At 33.6% G+C, this 21249-nt stretch overlaps 2 protein-coding genes across 7 annotated transcripts in view; one reads left to right on the top strand and one right to left on the bottom strand.

Moving 5' to 3' along the window:
- The window catches only part of LOC143249664 (uncharacterized), a 29189-nt gene extending 16819 nt beyond the window's left edge, over window positions 1–12370 (bottom strand). For 2 of the 3 annotated variants that reach the window (XR_013027893.1, XM_076499940.1), the window contains exons 1-3: window positions 11361–12369; window positions 10676–10794; window positions 7890–8032 (exon numbers count right to left, since the gene is read on the bottom strand). Coding sequence is in view for 2 of the 3 variants with exons in the window: in XM_076499940.1 (XP_076356055.1) it covers window positions 7890–8032; window positions 10676–10794; window positions 11361–11580 (482 nt within the window). In the remaining variant the exon portion in view is untranslated. Of the gene's footprint in view, window positions 1–7889; window positions 8033–10675; window positions 10795–11360 lie in introns of all 3 variants that reach the window. The other variant, XM_076499939.1, reaches the window with a different exon arrangement.
- Window positions 12371–20515: 8145 nt separating this feature from the next.
- LOC143249662 (diacylglycerol kinase theta-like) overlaps window positions 20516–21249 on the top strand; it is an 89988-nt gene continuing 89254 nt past the window's right edge. For all 4 annotated transcript variants that reach the window (XR_013027890.1, XR_013027891.1, XM_076499936.1 and 1 more), the window contains exon 1: window positions 20516–20966. Coding sequence is in view for 2 of the 4 variants with exons in the window: in XM_076499936.1 (XP_076356051.1) it covers window positions 20765–20966 (202 nt within the window). In the remaining 2 variants the exon portion in view is untranslated. The remainder of the gene's footprint in view (window positions 20967–21249) is intronic.

Here is a 21249-nt window from a genome sequence, read left to right as displayed (position 1 = left end):
GCTTCAGGAACAATAATTTGATAAACTACAGCCCACTCCTTTGAAGCTCATACATTTGTGGGTCTCCATTTTCATACTCCATTTCATCTTCTGGGAGTGCATGCTTAAATAGTGAAGAGATCTGTGGATTCTTTTCTTACTTGGCAATCATTTTACTTCCAACAAACAAAACTTCACTAGGTGTACTTAATCCCTTACATCCATCATTGTCACCCATAAGTAGGACAATTATTCATAAGCTCTCCACTGGATCAAAAAATGTCTGAGACAAACTTATAATGTTACCCTTTAAACACATCTATTATTTGTTTTTGGCTTCATTTCTTAAGACTGAGCTCGAGTCACAGCACACGAAGGAGAAACATCTGGATCATCCTCAACAATAACATCATCCTTAGATGAAAACATGATCAGCTTGCTAACCAGTTTGGGTTCAGCAACAACTTTTCCCCCAGACAAATCGTTTTCCAACAATAATGATACACCCTTAATTGGTAAAGTAGTTCTTACTCTAACCACAACTAGTCATGAAACTTGGTCTAATGCTAAATGAAGGTAATGAAGTAGAATTAACAAAGCCACCTTCAATACCCTGAGCAATAACACATTAAATCAGTGACAGTAAGGTGTGGTTAGTTTTGAATTTTGTGCAAAGTGACACGAAAGCTATCTGTGCTAGCCTTCCCTAATTTAGCAGTATAAGACTAGAGGGAAGACAGTTAGTAATCACTACCCACTGCCAACTCTTGGGCTACTCTTTCATCAACAAACAGTGGGATTGACCATCACAATATAATGCCCCCTTGGCTGAAAGGGTGAGCATGTCTGGTGTGAACCCACAGCTCTCAGATTATCAGTCAAGTACCTTAATCACCTGGCCATACCAGGCCACCAGTGACAGAACTCAAATATAAAAGCCATTTACCTTCTAACAACAACCTTTGGAGTTAGACAGGAGTCCAGAGCTAGTCACAAGTCAGACGTGCTAATATCTCTGCCAACATGCTTTTTAGAACGAAACGTTCATACTCGCCAGTCAGGCCGTTAGTACCACCGTAATCATCGACAGCCTACCATCGAACCTCACGCCATTTCACGCCATGTTGATCGCCCGAGCCAAGCCAGGGGCAACCATTGAACCGTCCAGGATCCGAATTTTACACCAAGGTGGAATCCCCATCCAACCAATCACTACTGCAGACCAAATTTATCTATGCCAACCATGGAACACCAAATTTAATGTAAGTTGTTCCCATACTAAAAGTCCAGTCAGTCTTTACTCAGTATTCCTCAGGGGCGTCGACCCATCAATAGAACCAGAAGAAATCAAACAAGCTATAGAACCTCAAATTCAAGCCAAAGTATATGCTGTTCACCGAATTTTTTCTAAAAATACTAACCTGCCTACATACTTCATGAAGATAGTGACAACGTCGAAGTACAGTGCTGACTGAATTTTATGTGATGGCTGTTATTATCACATATTCCACTTTAGAGCCAAATGCCCACATGAAGACCTTTAAACACTTGGTCAAACAAATCATCCAAACATCAGAAACAACCAACGGACAACTTCCAACAAGAAACTACAAAAATACCACCGAGTCCAGATCTAACCAGAAGAAACACGAAGACAGATACAGATAACTCAACCCAGAAGATGTCAACTCCCTCTGCTAGCAACACACCAAGTGTCAGCAACCCAAGAATGAAAGAGGACAGATCATGCCAGACTTCAATCCCAGTTCCACAGAATTCAACAACCAGCCAGACTCAAACCACTACCAAGATAACAATCAATGCGACAGTTCAAACTGAAAAACAAACCACCTCCACGCAGAAAACTCAAACTAAAATCACAAGAAGAAACAAAGCATCACAGACCAGCGAAGAACAACTCACTGAAGAACAGTTGTTCCACCACCAAGACCAAGTTTTTCACTTGCACCAAAGGGCTTCAAGTGTGAAAACAAGTTCATGACGAAGATACCACCCGATCTACAAAACCGCAGCTAACAGTTTCCATGAATACCACAGTCACAGTTCATCAGTTCCTTTTTTTTTTAATTATTATTATTTTTTCTTTCTTCCTATGTTTTTTCCCAGCTACTTCAGGGCACGGTCTGGGTAGATTTTTCAGCGCCCAGGCCGTCAAAGTGGGTTTTCTCGGGGTGCTCCCGTTTCCTCCCACAGCAAAATCTCTGGCATCAGATCTGTAGGTCCCAGCCACATTCTGAAAAGGGCCGTTTACTCAGTCATAGGTTATCCAGCCATAGTAAATAGTAAATTTTAAAGCAATTTGCCAGCCGCCAGTGTACTCCATTCTTGGGCCAAGGTCTGGCTCACTTCACTTATGCTGCTCTCGTTCAGTTCTCCCGTCTTTCCTCTCACTTATAAATACCCCACTCCACCTTAAAAATATTAAAAAGAAGTAAAGGAAAAACCCCACGGATATTTTATCAATTTCTCATGTAAGGGGACGAAGAGGAACCACAACGTTCCTGAACACCCCAGTTGGAGAGAGAATTCATCTGATTTCTCTCTCTCTAAACTAAACCCCTGCCACATTAGTTTGCATTTACAACAACTGAGTTTCTCCAGTATCATGTAGACTATGTGTTGATATCGGATTAGCTGTGCCACTTGTCAAAAACATAAACCAACAGACACAAAATTCCTCTCTAACTACATCAGCCTTTTGATCAGCAACTAAATCAACAACATTGGGTAATCTGGTGAAACTACATCCATATGTGGACACAAACACAGTGGATGTTGCCTTTTTTTTTCAAACTCTAACAATCAAACATAACATGACCAGGCCTTTTTACAGAAATGGCAGACTGGACTTAATGATTTTGATAAAGGTTTATTCTGTTTCTAATAATATTTTGAACTGGACCAGCTGGATTTTTCAGAAGGATCCTCAACTTTAGTAGATTGAACAAGTAGAAGTTTTTGATGAAATGGCAGGAACTTATTTTTATGAAAATAGTTTTATGTATTAAAGTGTAATTATCAGAGAGAGAAGCAGCTTCCTGTATTCATTTAACTTTCTTTTCATCAAATTAAGTTTCTGAGTTCATCACTTGCACAATGTTTAAATTCCTCAATTAAACATAACTGTCTTAGTTTGATGTAACTGTTTCAAATATGCATAGAATTACACCACTGATCAAAATTCCATACAAGTTTGGCTTTCTTGCTTACAATAAGCTTCCAGTACTAACTCGTATGCTTTGATAATAGCTGCTTTATTATATTCTTTACAATCATTTAGAGAAAGAGCAGCACATGCTTCTGCTTTACCAGTTAAAACACTTTGTAATAATAATGACCATTTTCCAATGGACCATTCCATTGTTTGGGGAAAGTTCTCAAAATGTTGGAAATGTTCAACTTCATTTTCATTAAATGTTCGAACTTCAATAAATCGAGTTCTAAGTTGTAAATTTTCCTTGGTCAACTGGAGATTAGTCTAATTTCCATTCCTATCAGCCTAATTTTTTTATATGTTTTAACATAAGCTTGTTCTTTCTCTTTTTCAGCTTCAATATGAGCTTGTGCAGCCTTGAGAACTTTACCTCCTCTTTCAACTTCAACACAGGCTTGCTCTCTCTCCTTTTTTGGCTTTGATAGGGACTTGATCTCTCTCTTTGTTTGGCTGTAATACAAACTTGCTCTTTCTTGGCTTTAATATGGCCTTGTTCAGCTATGAGACATATTTTCTCTTTCATCTTCAATACAAGATTGTTCAAGCTTGATTTGTTGGAGTTTTAGCTGGATTTCTAACTTATCTTTGTCACTTAATTCTGGCTGGCTAGTGGAGACACAAAAGTATTCCCTTAACTCTTTCTCAGATGACAAATCATCATCAACTAGTATATCAATGTTTTCTCAGTTCTTTTTTTCCTTCGTTCTTAATTTCTAGCATTTTGAGCAATTAAATTTCATTGCATCTTTCTAACAGTTTAAGGGAGTTCTTTGATAGAAGGGATAGAGTTCTACAAAGTTTCATCAGTTTGCAGGAGGTTGATTCAAGGAAACCTTGACAATTAGACACGATCAAATCTTGTTAGCACTAAAATAAACATAAACTGAATTATGATTTGAATTTCAATCAAATTTTGTCTCTGATTCAGATCACAGATACAAGTCCCCAATTTATTATGTTATGCATTATAATTTAACTCAGACAAGTCTCTGATTTATTACATTATGTATTACAATTTCAAATAGTCAGAAATTCTAATTTTAATTTAGAAGTTAACAATATACCAATATGTATTAAATTTACAATACTTGTCAACATCATTGATACACACAGTTTTCTTTCTTAACACAAATATATTTTAATATACAAACAACAATACAATATGTAAGAGCAATTATTACAAATAATGATTTATACACAAAAGTGTTACACACTTATAAACAACACTGAGTTTTCTATCTGGTCTTAATGGGTGTTTTTCTATAGCAAAGCTACATCAAGCTTTCAGATGTGTCCACCAAGGGGAACAGAGCCCCTGATTTGAGCATTGCAAATCCGTATACTTACCACTGTCTCAGCAGAGGACTATCTTGTCTAGAATTGAATATTTTATCAATGGTTCATTATGAGCAAATTAACTCTATGTTGATACACAGGTACACTTCACCTGATGGAGAGATAGCAAGCTTCTTCAATGCAAGTTTTTTTCCTGAAGAAAATATCTAATATCCTCATAGTGTACTAACATCAAAAATTAATTCATTGAAGTTACACACTTGTAATATTTGAAGTCTATGAACATTCAATTTAAACATCTGTAGTTTTTAATTAATAAGTATTTATCACAGTTACAGCTTATGAGGTTTATAGTATACTATTTGTAGTAAACCAACAATATTAAACTGTCTCTCCACATGTTATGATGGCTACCTTCTGATAATCTTCAGCTGAAGTTCTTGAAAGTTCAGTTGTCAATAATACTGACAATCACTAGTAATTCACGTATACACATCGTATGTTGTCGATTCTTATAATCAAGAATTTTCTACAAATTTAGAGAGCAAGCAAAAGTTTAGAAATACAATATGTAAATTTCTAAATATACAGTTGACTAAAATAAATATATTATAGTAAATTTCTTAAAACAAACACACACACACAGAACTTAGCTCAGTTACTATGTCAGTTGCATACCAGCTGGCTTAACAAGTTAAACTTATTTTAAATTTACATTTCTTAATCAGTGTAACTTGATTATTCAACCTCTAGAAGTCTTTTTGTTTGAAATTTATTCTTTTTGTTTTCATAATTTGCCTTTATGACAATATATAGTGAAAGACCACCTTATAACCTCCAACATTGACAATGCTATATGTTTGTCAGTTTATTGAAGTTTAAGGGTGGCACTGTACAAAGTATATAAAAAAACATTTTTGGTTTCCTACATATGGCTTGCATGCATGTAAGGCTTTGCATAACAGTGAGAAATTGCTATATAACATGCTTCACCTTTGAAACTGTGGCTTAATTATTTTATAACTCACACCAATAACTCCTGCTGTATGAATCTTCATTCAACCACAAATACAAGTTGACTTTGTTAAACAGCTGTGTTATTCTAAAACTACTAGATAACCATTATCATTAATCTTAAATACTGTCAATGCATCCCCACTCCATCACCAACCTTAATAAGTGATCACCTGGTGACCAAAGAAAAGTGCAAGTCCAACATATTCTAGACACATTCACTAATAATAAATTAGATTATATCATCATGCTTTAGAAAAAGCAAATTAATTAATCTTATTACATATTTTAATGCATTCATAATGAAATTATTTTTAGTTATAAACACAGTAATATTTTACTATAAATACTCAACTTCTATGCATATTCCAAAAGCCTGAACCACAATTTTACATCTCTCAACATTTTGGCTTGTCCAAATGTCACCTCAAATTAAAAATACAAGTCTATTGAAATGATTAAGCAGCTATCAGCATACTCAGTGACCCCATTCTCTTGTACTTGATACCAACCTCTCAAGCTGCTTAACACTACAAAGGTCATTTCATAGCTTATCCCATAATGCCTCAAATGATCAATACCTTCCCCAGCCTGATAATTTGCCAGAAAAAGGTAAACTGGATTTGCAAATATAGTAAAACCTGTCTAAGCCAGAAACTGCACAGGGCAGAAACCTGTACAAACCAGAAATATCAAAATGTTGCAGCATTATCTCAAGATTTCTCTCATAAAAAGGCCCACTATATGGCTGAAGCTGCGTAACATGGACGGAAAACTATCTTTCACCTACCTCATCTATCAACAAGTAGGATTAGAACCTGAATAAGGCAGAAAAATGTTTTTGATCAAATAATAATTTTTTAAATATTAAATTCTCTCATTTTGTTACAGTATTGGTTAAATATATTTTTTTCTGTCATCATTATTTTTGCAGTTAAATTAGATTCATGATTTGTAGAAATACAGGGTGTTCGAAAAGTCACTGTGCACTTATATGTTTATTAACAGACATGTTTCAATATAGAATACAGGAGGTAAATATGAATGACAATTATAAACAATGTTGAAAGTGACCCCCGTTGGCATCAATACAGGCTTGGATCCTTCTTATTTTGTTTCTAAACACTGCTATCAGTTACTGGCTTGAAATAGACTGAATGAATGCTGATTACAAAACTGCACAGTGACTTTCCAAACACCCTGTAAATTTTTCTTTTAAGTGCAAAATTCTACTCTTTAAATAATTTTCATGAAAAAAATAAATTCCTATCTTCCCTAATTTTAAAATTTAGGGAAAATTTACTTAATACTCTCATTTTTAAAAAAGCTACTAAATACCCTCATTTTTTTTACAAATTGTTTGTTATGATGAACCTAGTGAAATCCAAACTCTGATTGAGAAGATTGATGAAGTTAATTTAAAATATATAAAAGAATAGCAAGATGGTAACAGTGTGAGAGATTCAGAAGAACAAAATGGAAAAAAATAGTGAGGAAATAGAAATTCATACTTCATTACAAGGGTTAAGTTATATTAATGCCATCAAATTGTATGCAAAAATGGAGGTAAATGAATTTCATGCAAAGGCCACAGAATTTGCATTTTCTTTCAATTCCATGAAAAAGCCCATTAAACAAATGAAACAGTTGAAATTAGACACTTTTTTCAAATAAATTTGATTAAGATTTTGTGTATTTATGTATATTATGAATGTCTACTTTTGTTCTTAATCAAATAAATATAGCATAAACAGTATAATAACTTTACTCACAAACATCTTACTTCCCTTGAGTCAATCATGTACAGCATTCCACTCAAAAATTATATATAATTAAGGAAATGCATATTCACTATGTCTAAGCGAGAAATTTTACTCGGTCCCATGCGATTCCACCCAAGACAGGTTTTACTGTATTTGCATTTCTACAGTTTTTAGATATTTTAATAAAAATTTGTGTACTTTATTTATTCACAAAATGTACACAACTGTACTCTGATGAAGTTGAATATGAATTAAAACATCTGCTATCTAGTTATTAGTCAGCAGACCACAATCATTTTATCTATTAACTAGGTAATGTGTAATTGGTTTTAATTAACTGGGATAATATGCATGATGTAGAATTTACTATTACAGGCACTAACTTTATGCTTGGAATGCCTAGAAGGAAACTTATTTTTCACAAATAATCATGTCTTTCTTTAGAGTTACAGAAAGATTAATCATGTGACATAATGGGTACATGGAGGTGGTTTGTTTGGTTGACTGTTTTTTTTGGGTAAAGCAATTACTTAAAAGGACTAAAATGACATGGAATTCTGTCATCTATCTTGTCCATACACTTTTACATTAAATATACTAACCTTTCTTGAATGTGTCTGATCCCTTGCTCCATGTCTTCTTTAAATTCCACCCATGGAGTGATTCCTAGTTTCTGTTTTAGTTCTTGAGAACGTTTCAACTTGTATGCCATTACTTGACGAATGGCCAAGATTTCATCATCAATCTATGTTAAAATGAATTTTATTTGTGTAACATAATTATCTAACTGTTATAATATTAACTCATATAAAGAGAGTTTTGCTAAGGATTATATTTCACCACTTATTTTCAAAAGAATTTTTAAATGCCATACACTTTAAGTGTTTAAACAAGTATTTTTACATAAACTGCATTATAAATAGATGCTACAGAATGATGGCAACAAATTTCATTGTTAAATATACTTAATCATGATTACCATAACCTCCATTATCACTTAAAACAGACTGCATATACAGGTACTTCAAAGAAAATTAGTTCCAATAAATGAAAGGAATTAGAAAAATGGATTGGAAGAAGAAAAATATCTAAATCCACAAACAGTATTCTAATATTAAACTGTTTCAAAAAGAAAAGTACCATGCAATAAAACATTTCATTTATATCTTGTGAACAATTTCATTTAAGATCAATGAAGGGTTTTTGATTTAGTGGTTAGACCATGATGTTACACCTCATGTAACAAGTTAATTTACATAAGTAATCTTTCACAACATTAACATCTGTAAATCACTGCTATGCATTCTCAAAGTCAATAAGCTCTAGCTAAATGGTGAGTTAGCACTTTAATATAACTAAAAATTCAAAGTTAAATTAAATGATAAAAGGAATAATAAACGAATGATAAACAAAAACCATAATATAATGAAAGTAGAATTTGCTATCTAAAATAACAAGTGCATATGTTTTAGCTGGAGACGGAGGGAAAATTTTTTAGTCATATGCATGTTTTCATTCTTAAGGAACAATTAATTTAAAAACACACCTAAATGCCAAAAAAGAAGAATTAATCATTCATGCTTAACTAGATAATAAATAGACATAGAAATATCTGAAAAAAATGTGTAGCAGTCAAGTTTTTTGCAATAAGTTCATATCTATTGTTCCATCACCTTACATAATACATAATGTAATTAGCCATTCAGCTCCATTCAGCTAAATCTATAGTTAGTTATAACACATATTAGTGTTACTTGCAATTGCAGACTGATATTAAACTTTTTTTAAAACTTCTAAGGCACATCTTAACATAGTAAGTTACATTTTATTCAAAGCATTTTGCTCTAAGAATTGCACCTTGTTTATTTTCATTCTATGAAGTTCTTTTTCAAATGTCAACCCCACTATCACATATACAATTTTAGCTTTCAATTACAATCTTTTAAACACATATTTAATCAATGTGTTGTAAAAGAGAAAACCATACTACCGTCAGTTGAACAAATGTTCACCACCTCTACATATACAGGAGGTTGAGTGGTATATATTATACTTAGACAATTCTTAATATGCAAATCAACAAATAATACGACGAGAGATATAGTCTCAGTACAACAGCATGTATGAAAACTACATTTTGACACTGTTAGGCATTTCATTTATAGTGTGTTATCATAAAAAATTGATCACTTTTGGGAAGGGTAACAGCCTTTTCCAACACAATTTTCCAAGATGGAGATGTCCCTTGCACTAAATGACATTGCAAAACAAGGTAAGATGGATAAAGTTGGGACACCATGACCATCAAAAATAGGAGCTGTACCCCAGCCATGGTAAACTAAATGCAGCATCTTGTGACAGGTGAGAATCCACTTACACAAAGGCCAATGGCAACAGTTTTTTACCTGTCCCAGGTGATAGTAAGCAAGATAATCAAGAAGGATCTCTGTTTGAAAAAAAAAAAAAAAAGGCCAACACACAATATCTCTCAATGTACACAAAATTATATTGAACAAGTAATGTGTAATTGTTTTTCATTGTCTGGGATAATATGATATGTAAAACAAAGAATTTATTATTTGTGGCACTAACTTTACATATATTTACTGATCAATTAACAAAAGTAGCACCGATGCAATTATACTGTTGAAATGAGCACAGAAAAACCATCCTCCTTGAACACATGATGGATTATGGAAAGTCTCAATGAGATGATGTGTGCTTTGGACATCACAGTCTTACAACAGAGCTTTTAGCAATGAAAATTACACTGCAGAGCTACTGTCAAAATGAAAGGCTATCAGACACAGTACGACCTGATGTGGCAACATAAGCTCCAAAAAATGTGGTGAGGCCTCAAAATAATTTTAATATAATGTACTCACCCCCTATACATAGAACAAACTAAGGATCAGCATTTCAGTCTGGTTTGTTTAGTTGTCATAAATAATTTATTGTTTTGCTGTTCATTTCCATTATTTACCTACTAATGGACAACTTTACAGTACAAAAACTGAATATTATCTTTGGAATCATTCTATTAAATCAAATTGTATCTTTGATGTGTTATTTTAAGTAATTTGAATGTAAAATCACTTCTGCAATTTAACATTAATATTACATAACAGCAGTTTAAGTACAAGTTACAAGTACAATCTCATACCAGACTGATCATTATATTACAACTCCATGTTGCCCAAATATTAAAACTAAAGTAACTCAAACAGTTAGTCTTGGTAAACTTTGAAACACTAAAATTTGTAATAATTTTATTATTCACTCTCCAGTTAAATAATTTTGTATGTTCTACATTAATTCAATCTGAAATACTAACTTTAGGAACTTGAAAAAATACCTGTACTTTTTTTGTATATTTCATTATTTTTACCTTAGACAATTCTTCTTTCCATTCAGCCTCAAGCTTAGCTTTTTCCTCACAATCTTCATACATCTTCGAAATGTCTTGATTTTGATGGCTGGATATATATGCATCTTCTTCACCAATATCTGATGAAAAATTCCAAATTATGAATGAAATTAAATAAGATAAACCTTTATAAAAACTGTAAGCACTAAAATATAATAATCAAATAGTATTCCAAAGTAAATGAAAATATCTGTAGTTTATAAATGCACAGGTCCATCAAAGTTTGGACCTTATCATCAATGAAGTGGCTAATTTCTACAGTTACGGGAATACAAATTAAATTTTATATAATGCATGCAAATAAAACTAAAATGGGCCCATATTTTATCGAGTAGCAACTGTTCCCATTGTTCACTACTACTACTAGCACTAGTACTAACGTCACAGTCTTTTTAACTTTTTAAGCCTCAAATGTTAAGCTTTATATAACTGTAATTAAATGATTTTTGAAATTATTTTGGCTCTTCAGTTTAACGAAAAATATCATCAACTTCATCATCTGTGGTCATTAACATGGTGTAATACAAGTACTAATTTGGATGTTAATATCATTATTAGTACTAGTAGTTTTACTAATAACAGTAATACAAATAGTAATAGTCAGTATATTAATAAGTTATTATCCACACACAGAGACACTTAATACCTAATTCTTCCATTGCTTCTGCAGAGGCAAGTTTCAAGAAGTTTTGGTATTTGACTTCTTCTTCAGATGTCATAGAAAATGGCTTACATAAATCATCATTATGTACGACAATTTGGCCATTCCGAACCGATGCTTGTGTAAAAGCATAGCTATGGCTAGTGAAGTCGAACGTTCCAGGATCCTCGTAACAATCTTCTTCAAGACTAGTCTGGCGTTCCATTAAGGCTTAATCACCACAAAACAGTAAAAAAAAAAAAAAAAAACTATTGCTAACTTAACACGAGAGAAAACTATGCATGATTTCAAGAAACCAGCTTTCACTCACAAAGAATTTGTAAATGCCAGTAACAAACACTCTTATTTCATATTGCGAATGTTAAATATTACTCGATCAAACGAACAACACTGCGAACTCAAATTATTTTTTCTTCTAAAAGTACTAGCAAGAAAATGTTTAACACTCGTTTTGAATATTTTTGGTATCACTTACTATGAACTTAGATCTAAATGAACTGAATCCAATGCACAAAGAATATACACGCTTTCATATGTAAAATATCGAAGCAACTCCTAACGAGCCAACGTAAGAACAATAATAAAACCAGTTCCAGCTTTCCTTGTACAGCAGGTTTCGGTACATTCCGTATTAAAAAACACAACACAATAAAGCGCCACCTTCCACACTATATTCGCTTGAGTGACAAGACATGGTTCAAAGAACAGCTGAGCCACACAACGAACGGCCTTGCATAATAATACGTAGAAAGCACTACTGTCAATACCACTTCAGCTCCTGACATAATTCTATTATATCATCAGCAATTATCACCTCACATTAACAATTCACATCTATTTTAAGACTAGTTATGTATTTGGATCAAAGGATCTCTTTTAACATTATAGGTTTAAAGTTTGATACTAAGAAATAATTGGCGAATATTTTTACATATAAAATTTGCCTTCAAATAGAATCAAATTTTAAAATGAAAACCAAAATATACTAGCTTTCATACATATTTATAATAATTTCCCAACTTCTACATTAAATATACGATTAAAATTTAAAACAATAATAATAAAGAAAAGTAATTAAAAAGGTTTACCACTCTAAATAATCAGATAAAATTCGACTTTTCGTAGAAGTTTCACACAATTTTCGAGCTGCCTATAGTTCAACACATATTCCTCCTTGAAGCTCAAGGAACTACTCAGTCGCATTTTTACTTTAGCTGTGTACAAATACTGTGCGTGTACAATATCTTAGTTAATGTTGCTTGACTTGTCTCAATCACACTCACAATAGCATTGCAAAAGATGACAGATAAAAAAGCCATAGATGTAAACATTTTTATTTCACATGGCGTCATTGATAAAAAATAGTTGAGTTTATCAAATTTTTGTAAGCTATATTTTTAAATGTTGTAATTTAGATGTTTGCTTGAGGGAGCTGTGGGTTGTAATGATGACATTAAATTAGGTCTAGAAAGTTTAGGAGTTTTAACGTAAAATTTCTAGTAAATTCGATAGTATATTATAAATATCAGGTTAAGTGAAGCATCAAGGGTATAGTTAAAAATACAGAAAGTTATTTTCTAGGTAAGAGAATAAACCAGTAAGTGTTTTCCTTCCCTTTTTTTTTTTTTTAATTGAACTATTGTTCATACTATCTCTGTGTTCTGTACACGTCCTTACTGCATGAACATCTTGTTTGCGGTATTTCAAACTTAACTATAAACATTTAGAAAACTACACTTGTGTTTTCTTTGAAAAGGGCCCGACATGGCCAGGTGGGTAACGGCGTTCAACTCGTAATCCGAGGGTCGTGGGTTTGAATCCCAGTCACACCAAGCATGCTCGCCCTTTCAGCGGTGAGGGCGTTACAACGCCACGGTCAATCCCACTATTCGTTGGTAAAAGAGTAGCCCAAGAGTTGGCAGTAGGCGGTGATGACTAACTGCCTTCCTCCTAGTCTTACACTGCTCGATTAGGGACGGCTAGCGCAGATGGCTCTCGTGTAGCTTTGCGCGAAATTCAAAAACAAACAAACAAATCTTTGAAAATAAATATTTTCAATTAAGTATAATTCACCAAAATTTCTTAAGTTTGTAGATTAAACAACAACTTGTAATTGCAAAATTACAAATTTAGGGCATCCCTATGTAGGAACAGTTCCATTTTCTCTCCCAAGGAAGAGAGGATTTCTAATGGAGCTTGTGTTGATTCTTCTCAACAATTTAAAAATATCATCCAATTTTTAAAATTAATAATATTATTTTTGTAACTCCTAAAGTAACTAAAAACTTGGGTGGGTCAGAATGAAACTTGGCGTGCATGGCCAATCTCAGCACCACCCTAGGACTAGCTCACTTCATATGAAAGTAAACTGAGTCAAACCTAGGTCTCCAGTTCAATTTTTGCATCATCCATATCAATTCCAATAGAAACGTTTTTTCTATTGTTATAATATTTTATAATACTGCTATTATTCTACCTGCACGAGTCTGCCTGTCTTTCTCTCAACCTACACAACATCACTGAAAATAATATAATTAACATGTTTAATACAGAATATAAATAACTTTATCATAAATGTATCTATGCCCACACAAGTTGAATCGTTTAACCTTCTGAAGTTATTGCTTTATTAAATTCCATCAAGAGTTATGCTGGATCAATCGTTTAAAACGTTTGTTTGTTTTTGAATTTCGCGCAAAGCTACACAAGGGCTATCTGCGCTAGCCGTCCCTAATTTAGCAATGTAAGACTAGAGAGAAGAGAGCTAATTATCACCACCCATCGTCAACTCTTGGGCTACTCTTATACCAACGAATAGTGGGATTGATCATTACATTATAACGCCCCCGCGGCTGAAATGGCGAACATGTTTGGTGTGACGGGAATTCGGACCCGTGACTCTCAGATTACGAGTCGAGTCCCTTAACCACCTGGTCATGCCGGGCCATAGTAGATTGTGACTGTCAGTCTTGGAACGCATTTACGACCTCAAAATACGGAGCGCGTTTAGCGCCAATGGGCCGCGTATATTACTAACCCTTGATTTCACAATATGAGATTAAGCTTGTTGCCCCTTGCAAGAGAGAGAGGATAAAGAAAGAACCAAAGTAACTTTAAATAAACTGTTTCTTGATCTTCACAGAAAAAAATATTGTCAGTTTAAAATTAATTAATCTTCTGCATATTGCGTTGCTAAACAGCAAAGTACATAATTTTTAATAATAGATAGCATCTGTACGGAGTGTGTTTAAACATAATATTTACACTGTGCTCAAATTCAAATCAAATCATCATGACGTTTCAACGGCAAAAATTATTTATTTGTTAAACTGGTTGATTAAAGCGCTCAAAACAAATTATATTAATACAAAGCTCCCACTTCCTGGTAAATTGGTACTGTTGGGTAAAAAAACATTTTGAGTTGATAATCATCGATGTAGTACTACACACATTACGAAATGTGATAGTTTCAGTTGTTAAAGTGTTATTTACTAGCAACTGTGTGTTAGTGGGTTAATTCAACAGCTGAGTTGACAATGTTCTCCCTGAATTACGAGAGATTTCTGGTTCGATTGTAAACCGACGCTAAAACGAGAATGGAGAAACATGTGGTAGTTTCAGCTGTCTTATTATCACGTGCTAGTGCATTAACTCTTCAACTCGATTTATAGACAAGTTGGTATGAAGGAACAATAATCTGGATCGGGTTTTAGGCGTATTTTGATACCTGGAAGGGCCATATGCAACAAAAACCTCTTCTTTCCTTCATATTTATATATTGTATTACTTCATTCTCGAGAAAACAACACACGGATTTCGTCTTGAGATCAGGATTCATGCCCTACGAAAGGATTCAAACTGATCCTTTTTTCGCTTTTCAAAGAGATATCCACAAACGTAGTATTCGTAGTTACTTCTCCTTTTGGTATTGGCCCGGCATGGTCAAGCGTGTTAAGGCGTTCGACTCGTAATCCGAGGGTGGCGGGTTCGAATCCCGATCGCACCAAACATGCTCGCCCTTTCAGCCGTGGAGGCGTTACAATATGACGGTCAATCCCACTATTCGTTGGTAAAAGAGTAGCCCAAGAGCTGGCGGTGGGTGCTGTTGACTTCCCTCTAATTTTACAATCTTCTCCGCGAAATTCAAAAATTAAATCAAACATACTGAAACTGGTGAAAGCCTTTGATAAAAATTTCTCTTTGCATCTCTTTCTCACAGACACAGTTCCACACATGCATTTAAATTAGATCTGTTTTTTGCTTTGTTTAATTAAATGTTTGTGATTTAAGCTTTACTGATTTATCTTTTTCGTTGTAGAAGGTACTTATGAGGAGAAATAATCTCCGATACCTACTATCTTCGAACCTTGTCACTCTGAAAGTTACTCAGATGTCAAAATCTGTCGTACGTAGAAATAAGCACTAGGTACGACGAAAAAAGCGTGAGCAGCGTTCCAATTGAGAATGTCCTGCTAACAGGCTTAACTACCTACTCCAGGATACACCCATGAGCCGAAAAATTGAACGCTGGTATTGAAACAGGCCCGGCATGGTCAAGCGTGTTAAGGCGTGCTACTCGTAATCTGAGGGTCGCGGGTTCGCATCCCCGTCTCGCCAAACATGTTCGCTCTCCCAGCCGTGGGGGCGTTATAATGTGACGGTCAATCCCACTATTCGTTGGTAAAAGAGTAGCCCAAGAGTTGGCGGTGGGTGTTAATGACTAGCTGCCTTCCCTCTAGTCTTACACTGCTAAATTAGGGACTGCTGGCGCAGATAGCCCTCGTGTAGCTTTGTGCGAAATTCCAAAACAAACAAAACAAAACAAATTTAGCTTACGTAAAATATTTCAAAATTAATATATTTTATAAAACGAATAAATTTAACACATAATCTGAATTGTAATGATCACACTCGTATAAGAGTATTTTCGGACTGTATATTTTAGGAGAAAAGTATTTGGCAAGATGTAAAAATACAGCAAGTGAGAGCGTGCATTCCAACCACATAAAGACCTAGTTTTTCAGGTTATAACCTTATTAATACCATCAAGACAAGACGCAAACGCCGCTGTATGCTACTGACACGTTTGTTATTAACTCTCCATAAAATGTAGGCACTCATAATTTAAATACTGTTATATACCAAATCTACAATTCTCACACCAACAGCCGTTAGAATTAGCTGAGGGGTAAGGTATACAAAATTTATTGCAATAATATAGTGATTCAGTAAATAAGTAGCTAACATCTGTGCTAAATAACAACGAATAATATTATCAGATATTAATTATACTGAATTTATAATACTTTCTGATGAATAGTAAGGTAATTATATTAGCAAGGAAATTAAAACCTATAATAATTAGAATGCATTTAAACATCAGTTGAATATCCCATTGCTAATAATCGATTTCAAGCACTCACTAGTGATGAAAGGGAACAAGTAAAGGAAACAGATGGAGTCACAAGGAATAACAATTGAACATACTGTTGGTAGAAACGTGCCTTGTAATCACTGTGAAAAAAGCCTACACACTGGATAGGTGAAGTGAAGAAAAATGTCATTGGTTACAATTCAGTTCTTAAGATAGCCGCACAAAAAAGAAAAAAAGTTGGATTTGTAGGATAGTTTTAATGGGAAAGTCAATCTTTTTGCAATTAGTGGTTTACACTTAAACAAGACTAACATGTTACCAAGAGTTATTAACTCACCTGTAGTGGTAGTTTTAAACTAAAGCTAGACAGATGGAAGAGCTATGATATAAGTAAAATACGAATTATAATTGAGAGGAAAACATGGACAACTGGCCGAAAACATAAACGTATTTCAAAATCTACTATTAATTGTTACTATTATAATATTAAACGTATTAGTAACGTATTTCAAAATTTACTAATAATTGTTACTATTATAATGCTAAACTTATTATAAATAAAATTTATAAGTTATTAGTTTGAAGCAGTTATGTAAATTGAGGATTTTGATATTATTCGTATCCGTGCTGGACTTGAGCATTGTGAAAGTCAGAATGTGAAAGTTAATGAGAAATTGTGTAATGAGATCAGAATGGTAACTGAAAAATATACTGTGATTATGGGAGATTTTAATTTCAGGGGTGTTGACTGGGAATATTTTGAGCCTGACAGTGAGAGAGACAGGTTTTTGGACAATGTTTAGAATACTTTTTTACACTAACTGATGATAGAGCCTACAAGAAAAGAAGTTTTATTAGATTTAATATTAGTATTCAATGTGAATATAATAGACATAGTTGTGGTTGGAGAGTGTTTAAGTGCAATCGACGATTGTTCTATTTGGTGTGGGATTTTACTGCATGTAAAATTAAAATTAAAGAAGAATAGTACCCTGATTCTAAATTTCAGGACCCTATTAACGGATTTAATGCTACATATTTATTTTAATATTGATGTTTGTTTGAGTTAAGGATATATATTTAGAAATGCATGTAACTTATACTGTTAAATTGTTATTGTGAAATTCCAGTTTATTCACTAAAGTTGTATAAGATTATCCAGTGTAAGAATTAACAGTATTTGTTTTAAGAAAGCACTAGCATATGTTCGGTATTGTTGGGCCAACTGAAATTTTTAGAACCTCGCCTACACGATTATAAATCAACGTGCCAAGAGATAGTTTATATTGTTGGTTTGCTGCAGTGGGTATACTATAAAACCTCGGAAGCTATACTTGAAATTAATGCTTATTAACTGAGAAACTACAGATATACGACCATAAATGTTATAGATTTCGAACATTACAAACCGCTTAACTTCAGCGATGAAAATTTTACGTGCGACCAATAAAAAGCTAGCTAGCTACCCATTAAGAGAACTATACCGATATCAACTCGAAATTAATTCGTTCATCGTGAACTGTCGATAAAATATTCAGTTCTAGACCAGAAAGATGACTCAATATTGTTCTTATATTTGTGATACTTTTGTACATAAATCATTATTTGTAATAACCATTATTACAAGCTGTATTGTTGTTTGTATATTAAAATATATTTATGTTAAGAAATAAAATTGTGTGTATCAATCTTATTGACAAATATCATAAATCTGATATATCAACATTTAATTAACTTCTAAATTAAAATCTAACTCACTTTCAGGCTTTTTCGAATTGTAATACATAACATAATAAATTAAAGACTCGTCCAGGATAAATAATAAGACGTAACATAATACAATTTTTGAGAGAATGAGACATGATCTGGCTTCTACAGATTGGAATAAAGAGTTGGGAGGGGATCTTGAACAATTGTGGGAAGCATTTAGGAAAAAAATGATATTCATTCATAACATCCATATTTTCTAAAGAAAAAGGACAACGGAGAAAATAAGTCAGTGTGCTTTAGTAAAGGATAAACATAATAAATTCAAGGAATTTAAACTTTTTGGAAATACTAACTTGGAGAACTATAGAAAGTCAAGAGAGTTAGTTGAAAAGAAAGTCCAAATAGCAAATACTGTATGTGAAAGAAGATTGGTTGAGAGAGGTAAAACAAATAATAAAAACATTATGGTATATGATGGTTAAGCAAAGTGTTAGGATTGGAATTAGACCTCTTTAAAAATGATAGGGGAGCTGATCTCTGAAGATTATGAGATGGTAAACTTATCAACTTATGTATACTTTCTTTATTCTTTATCAAGGAAGATACAGGAATTATGCCTCGAGCAGAGCACTAACTGTATGAGGAAAATACTGATGTAAGAGATATTATTTTAAGTTCTGAAATTATAAGAGAAAAGTTGGGAACCTCCTAATTGATAATCCTCTGGACCAGACAATTTTTATCACACAGTTTAAAAGGATTTTAAATATTTTATTTGTTAATCGCCAGCTCGTATTTTTATAGGCCAGTGAGAAGTGAGAGAGTATTAGAAGATTGGAAATTGGCTAATGTTAGTCTGATATTTAAATGAGGTGATAAACGTTGTCTGCTCAATTGTAGACTAGTTAGTCTTACTTCAGTAGTTGGAACTGCTTTGGAGAGTCACTTAAATCAGCTTAATATAGAGTCAAAAAGTCAGCATGGTTTTACTAAGAAAAAATCTTGTTCAACAAATCTTCTAATCTTCTTTTGGATGTTACTGCAAGAGTTGATGAAGAAAATACTGTGGATTTGGTTTATCATGATTTTCAGAAAGTGCTTGATAAAGTGCCTCACAAAAATTAAATTCGTGGGTGTTAGAGAAATATTAATGAATTAAACAGAATATTACTTGGAGAGTAGAAAGTAATGGAGTTAAATCTGACTGAATCAAGTTGCATGCTGTGTGCCTCAGAGCTCTGTGCTAAGTCTTCTGCTATTTTTGGTTTATATTATAACTTTGACTCCGGAATAAATATCAAAATATTAAAGTTGCAGGTGACGTTAAGGTTTTTAGGGTAGATAACTATATTAAAGATACTGCAATCACATAGGGAAATTTAGGTCATTTGATGCATTGGGCCAAGATGTTGCTTGTAGGTTTTCACAGTTCAATAATTGTTACAGCTTAAAATGGAATACATTAAAAACTGATTGAAAAAATCTTGGTGTCACGATCGAAAAATTACTTAAGTTATCTAAACAGTGTATTATAGCGAAATGATTAATAGAATTTTGGGTAGCATCTACAGAAATATTGAATTCAAGACAAGAGATATTAATGTTTCACTGTATAGATCACTTGTAAGGCCTCATTTAAAATACAGTGTTCAGTTTTGGATTTCCTTTTTCAAGAACGACATCAAACTGTTTGAATTGTTTGTTTGTTTTTGAATTTCGCACAAAGCTACTCGAGGGCTATCTGTGCTAGCTGTCCCTAATTTAGCAGTGTAAGACTAGAAGGAAAGCAGCTAGTCATCACCACCCACCGCCAATTCTTGGGCTACTCTTTTACCAACGAATAGTGGGATTGACCATAACATTATAACTCCCCACGGCTGAAAGGGCGAGCATATTTGGCGCGACGGGGATGCGAACCCGCGACCCTCAGATTTCGAGTCGCACGCCTTAACACGCTTGGCCATGCCGGGCCTACTTTTGAAACAAACTTGTTAAAGGAATTATTTTAAAGCGCCGCAGTGTGTTTGATAGGAGAATTTTGGCTTCGCGGAGCTTCAGCAGTGGGGTAGACGATGTAATGGCGGATATTCTACTCTCGAAGTCAAACTTAACAAATATTAATGGCGTATTTTGGGGTGTCTTGGGGAGATTCATCGTAAACGAAAGGTGCTTTTCATTAAGTTATGAAGATGTAATATGCTAAAATAAAGTGATTATTAATCCTGGGAAATTTAAGTTGGAGAAATCTGAGTCAGAACCGCTGGCTTTACAAGCAGTGGCATATTTTCGGCTCAGGTGGAACAATATGGCTTCTAGCTTTAGGCCTAACATGGGCATTAGGCCTAGTGATGACCCCAGCCCAACTACCGAAGTGGTCCCATTTGCAGATTACGAACAGGGTCACCATGGTCATTTTTTTGTAAAGAAGACATTTCATAAGCCTACATACTGTCATCATTGTACAGATATGTTATGGGGACTAATTGGACAAGGATATATTTGTGAAGGTTAGTACTAGACTATTCCTACTGATGCTATAAATATTGTCACATAAGTGAATAGTGATTAGTGTAAACAATAATTTTAATCACTACAAAGTAAGAGTATAATATGTAATAATATTAATAATTAAACCGGATTAAGTGCTTAAGCTTATATTTGAAATTAAATATTTTAATTTTAAGTCTTGATTATATTTGTAATACTGTAGCTTTTTTTTTCCAAAATTTGTGGTGCATTATTTAGGGATTTAGTCATTTTGGCAATAAAGTAACAAAAATTGTCATTTAC

The sequence above is a fragment of the Tachypleus tridentatus genome, chromosome 4 (assembly GCF_004210375.1).
Source record: "Tachypleus tridentatus isolate NWPU-2018 chromosome 4, ASM421037v1, whole genome shotgun sequence".
NCBI classification, from domain to species: Eukaryota; Metazoa; Arthropoda; class Merostomata; order Xiphosura; family Limulidae; genus Tachypleus; species Tachypleus tridentatus.
The sequence above is the reverse complement of the archived record's forward strand: the minus strand, read 5'-3'. Positions and strand labels throughout refer to the sequence as shown.